A 6,692-nucleotide genomic window follows, 5' to 3' on the forward strand; every position below is an offset into this window, starting at 1 on the left:
CCAGAAACTTAGGATACCCAAGATATAAGATACAATTTGCTAAACGCATGAAACTCAAGAAGAACGAAGACCCAAGTGAAACAACTTCTTATCAGCTGCAAGACCTCCCTTTTTGCTTTGGTCCTTCAAGGACAAGTCTTTTGCATCCTAATCTGCTGGTTAAGAACCTGAGGTTAACCTTGAACTTCTGCCCCTCCTGCCTCCACCTCCTGAGGGCTAAGCATGGCAAGCTTGTTGAATCGTACCTGGTTTCTGTGCTGCTGGGAATCAAACCTAGGCTTCCTGCATGTTTCTCAAGCATCCCTCCTACGAACTGAGCTAACAATAGACAACAAGATCTCATAGAGACTTTGCAGGACATGAACTGAGACAGTGAAGGAGGGACCACCCTAGGGCTGGGACTAAAGATACACAGTCCTGCTCCAAATCTCAGTTCTTTCATTTAAGCCTAAAGCTAGGCAGGGCGAAAGAGAATGCAAGGAAGGACCTTCCATAGCCAAGTACTTCCCTCCTGGGCAATATTTGAGACACATGAGTGTCAGTGACTGGCTTCCTCCAAAACAATGGCAGATAATGAATGCACTTTTCATGCAGACTGCAGGAGCTTTCCTGGCCCAGCTCCAGCCCAAAGCTGGAAAGTGGAAAGAGACATAGTGCACCTGACATCATGAGAAGAGAATAATAATCCTCCCTGGAATGAGATAGTCACTAAACTACCTGAGAAGCCTTCCTTCAGCACAGGTGGGTGCCTGTGGATCCTCACTGCTTGGCTGCACTTACCGAGCAATGTGTTTCTCTCCTTCTTCACCTCCTCCTTCTCCAATACCTGTCTCCTTTCTTAGACACTCACTCATTTCTATTTTCTCTCTGGACCCAGGCTGGCCTTCCTCTGGAGTCCCAGGTCCCACCACAGCTGGCAACAGTTTCTAAGTACTATTGTGTCTAGTCGAACCCTGCCTGACTGTCCATGCAGGCTGTGCTCTAAGATAGCTTGCACTTCGTTCACTTCCAAACACAGAAGCTGAACATCGAGTTCATAAGTAAATTGTTAGTGAAACGAAATTAGTACCACAGGCTCTCTGCATCCAAATATTGTATCATATCAGGAGCAGCTAAAGATCGGCTATTTGTATTAGAATGGAGAAGGACAACTGCAGACGGGAATTGTACAAATTCTATGTTCTTCTCATTTCTCTTACTCCCAAACCCCACATATTTATCATATATCTTGACAGTTCAATGCTTTTTTTTTAAATGTTTTCTTTTATGTGTTTTGTTTTGCCTGTACGTGTGTCTGTGTGAGGGTGTCGAATCTCCTAGAACTAGAGTTACAGACAAGTGTGAGCTGCCATGTGGTGCTGGGAATTGAATCCAGGTCATCTGGTAGAGCAGCCAGTGCTCTTAACTGCTGAGCCCTCTCTCCAGTCCCAACAGTTCAACTCCTAATCCTTGCTGTGATCCACTGGCCTTTCACTGTCTCCTCACAGTCCTTTCCTCCCAGAAGGCTTTGCAATCAACCTCCAACCATACCTTACTTGGAACGTCTCCCTGGTTTAGTCTTGCTTGGTGGGCCACACGTATAGTGACTGTGGACACCTCCTCTCAGAAGCCAGCTGCATCTGTCCATCCATCTCCTCTGGTGTCTTCACTCCAAAGTGACTGGTGACTGTCACATACAGTGTTTCCTCTCTCATCTTCAATGTTGGCTTCAAGTTTTGCTTCCTGGTCTAGAGAGGTTAAATTTAGTGACTCCATAGGAATTTTGGCATTGCAAGAGGATTGTCATCAGTGGAGCGGTGAGAACAGAGGTATATTACAGTGGGCTTAAGATATAGGAATTGGGACACAGTGACTTTATAATTTCTCACAGAATTCTTCAGCAACAGGACCCAGGGAATTGAGTGATCTTCCTTGGCACCTGCAATTTGGTGAAAGAAAGAAAGAAAGAAAGAAAGAAAGAAAGAAAGAAAGAAAGAAAGAAAGAAAGCTTTCCCAGGGTCACTGTTCAGTCTGAGGAGGTCTCACTGGCTCCTCATCCTTAGGATGTGAGGATGAGAAGGTGGGACTTGAAGTGGGGGTGGGGGGCATCCTACAGAAATGAGGAGGGGTTTCTTCTCCTAAGAGCAGCAGTCTAGCTCCACTTACTCCTCCACTGAAGGAAGACCAAGCTGTCTGTTCCCCCTGATCATTGTCTTCTCTCTTCTGAGGTACTGTCTTCAGAAGACCCAAACTCGGGTCTGCTGCAATTGTTGTTAGTTTTAATGGAGGGTCGGTATGAATGGGCATCACTGAGTTGTCTTTGTCCTGTCACATAGCTCAGGGACTATGACATTGAAAGTCATTCAACCCTTTGGGGAAAAACATTGGGAAAGAAAAGGGAGCCTTCGTGGACATCCCACCCATCTCTGTGAGCACAAGGGCTTCAGATGCCTTTGCAGCTGCTATTGCTAATTTCAGAGCAAATGGTTGGTCCACTATGGTTTTGAGCCTTGTTTATCTTTAGCCTGCGTCGCAGGCTCTGGAATTCTGACCGACTGGAGAAGAGGTTCTATAATTAACTTAAAGAGGAGATAGGAATTTATTTATTCATCCTTTTATTTATTACTTCAGAGATATGTTCAAGCGGTCAAAAGGGTTAATAGAACTAGTAATTCTTGACTCTTTCCTGCACTCATTAATTTTGAGGCCCGCTCTTAACATGTAGCCCAGGCTGCCCTTTGATTCATAGTCCTCTCACCTCAGCCTCTGAAGTCTGGGATTACAGTATTGACTGACGTTTTTTAGTCCATGGCTGAGCTGATGGTAAAAACTCACATCTCCAAACCATTTTTGTTTCATGAACTGAATGAGAATATTTCCGCGGAATGCCTGTTATACTGGGTGATAATAGATTCTAAGTGTATTATGAAAGCTGTCTGATTTTGTAGGTCAGAGAAGGCTTCCTGGAGGAGATGCCTCCATGGGGAAAGGTCTTTGCTTCCAATGCCCTGAAACCCCCATGGTAGAAGATAACACATGACAGAACATGGATGCTCCCTGCCACAATAAATATGTTTTAAAAACTCGATTTTAAAAAGGAATAGAGAGCGGGATGGACTGGAGAGGAGGCTCAGTGGTTAAGAGCACTGGTTGCTCTTCCAGAGGTCCTGAGTTCAATTCCTAGCAACCACAGGGTGGCTCACAAACATCTGTAATGGGATCTGATGCCCTCTCCTGGTGTATCTGATGACAGCTACAGTGTACTCAGGTAAATAAATAAGCCTTTAAAAAAATAAAATAAAAGGGAAGAGGGCAATTTGGGTGGTGGGAAGTATGAATCACTGACAGCCTAAAATCAAGTCATGTGGCGAGACAGGAAGAGAGAGGCTGGAAAGCAGACTGGACCTTGGAGTTGGGTTAATATGACTCAGCTTCTTGTTGAGTTTATATTTTGAGATAGGGCCACTTAGAACCCAGGCTGACCTTGAACTCCTGCCTCTACGCTCCAAGTGCTAAGATTACAGGCACCTGTGTCTTTTTGTTTTTCATTTCTGTGACAATCTTGCTGTACCTGGATAGTCTGGTACTATGTCACTACAGCTGGTGACAATTCTAGGATCTCAGGCTTGTGTCAAAACACCTAGACTTTTCTTTCTTTTTCTTTTAAGGTAAGTTCTCAGTAGGTCTCCAGCTTGTCCTGGTACTGTCTAGTTTAGGCAGAAGACAAATTCAACATCCATGTGTGGTGATATACATCTTTAATCCCATCACCTGGGAGGTAGGGAAGGTCGGGCGGGCCTGTAGAGTTCAGGTTATCTCTACAGCTAAACTCCACCTCAAATATACATAAACAAACAAATTCAAGATCTAGCCTTTATCTCTCACAGGCATGTGCCTTTATACCCAACTTAGACTTTTTTCTTTTTCTTTTCTTTTTTCTTTCTTTTCTTTTTTTTCTCGAGACAGGGTTTCTCTGTATAGCCCTGGCTGTCCTGGAACTCACTCTGTAGACCAGGCTGGCCTCGAACTCAGAAATCTGCCTGCCTCTGCCTCCCAAGTGCTGGGATTAAAGGCGTGTGCCACCACTGCTTGGCTTAGACTTTTTTCTAAAGATGATGTAAATGCATTAAGTGTTATAAGGTTATAAATAGTTTAAGGTGTGTCTTTAAAACTTCCAAGGAGAACAACAAGATAAGCAGCATTTCCCTTTTAGGGAATCGAGGGCCTGAAGGACGCTATAGGTCGACAGGTAGCCCAATGGGGGTTGTGATGAGGTAAAGAGGGAGGTAGAGGGATGGTCCCTTTCCAAATACGCTGCAAAGAAAACTAGACTCTGGTGGGAGTGTAGAACTCTAGAATGTCTCCTGCCCTCTTCCTGTGCCAGCGCTGCAAAGAACCCCTGAAATGCTTACAGCAGCAGGGGGGGCCCTTGGAAGTCCAGCACCACGCCAATCCCCGCACAGAGATTCCAGTTTCTGGAGAGTCCCAGGTCAGGACCTCCGGCAGACCCCAATCTGACGGTGGCAGGGTGTCCCAGGGAAGTGCCCTCTGTGCTTTTACTCTGCTTACCTCTGGCGGACCCGACTCTGAAGGTGGCACGACGCCCCAGGAAAGTGCCTGCTGTATCTTTACTCTGCTTGGTGAATCTGCCTCCATGAGAACTATGAACACTATCCAAAATACTGTCTTAGAGACCTTCGAAATCCTCTCCGACCAAAAGGTGGTGGACCACCCGCTGTGTGTGGACTGTACCGACAATCTTCTGATGCAACTAGACGACCAGCTCGCTCTCCTGGCATCTGACAACCAGAAGTACAAAAGTTTCCAGGACAGAGAGTTGCTGGTGAGTGAGGAAGAGAGGGAGGCGCTACACGTGGAGCTTTGTGCTGAACTGTCCAGTCTGGAGCAGGAGGAAGCAAGGCTGACCCAGGAGCTGGAGGATTTAGACGGCCAACATGCAAAGGTAGCCGCCGAACTCAGAGCAGCCCAGGCCGAGAGCAAGGAGCTGTATAAACAGCATGAGCAGCACAGGGTCGAGTACTCTGTTTTCAAGATGGAACAGCTGGAGCTGATGGACCAGCTGAGCAGTGTGGAGAACCAGTTGGCGTATGCCCTGAGTCAGCTGTATCGCTTAAGAGAGACCAATATCTTCAACACCACATTTACCATTTCAGATGAGGGTCCCTTGGGTGTTATCAACAATTTTAGGCTGGGCTGTCTCCCCGGGGTCCGGGTGGGCTGGACTGAGATCAGTTCTGCCTGGGGACAGACAGTCTTACTGCTCTTCAGCTTGTCCAAGATAGCTGGACTGCAATTCCAGAGATATCAACTGGTTCCCTTTGGGGACCATTCCTATCTCAAGTCCTTGACTGGTGATGGCGTGCTGCCCTTATTCTCTGATGGGAGCCATAGCGTCTTCTTGAATAACAAGTTTGACTGTGGGATGAAGGCCTTCCTGGACTGTCTTCAGCAGTTTGTGGAGGAGATGGAGAGGGATGAGAGATGCCCCTGCCTGCCCTATAGGATCCATGTGAAGGAAGGGCTGATGGAGGATGTCTGGGACAGTGGGGAGTGCTGCTCCATCAGGACCCATCTGAACACGGAGGAGGAGTGGTCCAGGGCTCTGAAATTCATGCTTTCGGACTTGAAGTTGATCCTTGCTTGGGCTTCCTTAAGGTACTGTTAGAATTAACATTATTTTTGAAAATACATAACAATAAGGTTGTATGGTTCAAGAATGTATGTTTGTGATTAAAAGATATACCATTTTGTCTTTTTTGAGACAGGTTTTCCAGAGTCCAGAGGCCTTAAGCCCTTCCCTGGTGCCACCACTGCCTTAGACCCCTGAGTGCTGACTGGGCTTGTATGAACCAACCAAGAATGAACGAAAATTACATGTATTTGCTCAGCGTGACCCAGATGTCACTGCTGTGGTCCTTAGACCCTCGTCTCTTTCCCTTGTAGCTGTTTCTCTTGTTCCCCTACACCCAGGCATTCAAGGTGACAAGGAGAAGGAATTGCCAGGAGAAGTGGGGCTGAGGCCTGAACTTCCTGAAGAATTCTGTGGTGACTTTACTGTTTACAGTGGACCTTTGGAGGGCAGCAGTCATGGGGTGGGACCGTTCAGGGACTGAGTTTCTGTTGTTGTATAGTATAACCCTTTCCTTTTCATCTCTAAGATGATTTCAATAAATGTCATGTTCTTAAATGATTAAAAGTGAGAAGTGTGACTCTGTGTATGTGTGGAGAGAGAGAGGCCTTAACGCTCAAGCTATCCTGGCATTCACTATTATGCTGCTTCAGCCTCTATATATGCTGGAATTTCTGTGCTGCTACAGCTGAGAGGTGTCTCTTAATTAGGCTGCATCAAAAGACGGTTTCACTGTTCCCTATGACAAAGTAATCTTCCCAAGTGGGACAAGGAAGTGAGAGGTTTCAGAGAAAGCTCCGGGATGGAAAAGGACTAGTTTCCAGGGAGGCGTTCTGTCCCTTCCTGGTCATCTGTAAAGTGGGGACAACTGGACTACTTACTCTAAAGCATTATTGACGATTACAAAATCAACAGACGGTATTCAACGTCGTTTTCCCCGCATGTTCATGTTTATATCTCACAAATGAAATTAACATGTCTTTAAAAAAATCAGAGAATCATCATCATTATATTTTATAAAACAGGACCTCTCTACATAGCCCTAGCTGTCCTGTAATTCACT

The 6,692-nt window shown here is 46.0% G+C and overlaps 1 protein-coding gene across 1 annotated transcript; it reads left to right on the plus strand.

Moving 5' to 3' along the window:
- Nucleotides 1-4,295: 4,295 nt before the first annotated feature.
- Becn2 (beclin 2) lies at nucleotides 4,296-6,190 on the plus strand. Its single transcript, XM_021166753.1, has 2 exons — nucleotides 4,296-5,655; nucleotides 5,766-6,190. Exons 1-2 carry the CDS (start codon nucleotides 4,337-4,339, stop codon nucleotides 5,788-5,790), a joined length of 1,344 nt encoding a protein of 447 aa, XP_021022412.1. The 5' UTR covers nucleotides 4,296-4,336; the 3' UTR covers nucleotides 5,791-6,190.
- Nucleotides 6,191-6,692: the final 502 nt, after the last annotated feature.

The sequence above is a fragment of the Mus caroli genome, chromosome 1 (genome assembly GCF_900094665.2).
Source record: "Mus caroli chromosome 1, CAROLI_EIJ_v1.1, whole genome shotgun sequence".
Classification (NCBI taxonomy): Eukaryota; Metazoa; Chordata; class Mammalia; order Rodentia; family Muridae; genus Mus; species Mus caroli.

Bases quoted from the DNA above. Each gene is read 5' to 3' on its own strand.
- Becn2 (XM_021166753.1), top strand. From the start codon at position 4,337: ATGTCTCCTGCCCTCTTCCTGTGCCAGCGCTGCAAAGAACCCCTGAAA. The intron at 5,656-5,765 runs GTACTGTTAGAA...TTTTTGAGACAG, and splicing joins CTTGCTTGGGCTTCCTTAAG to GTTTTCCAGAGTCCAGAGGC.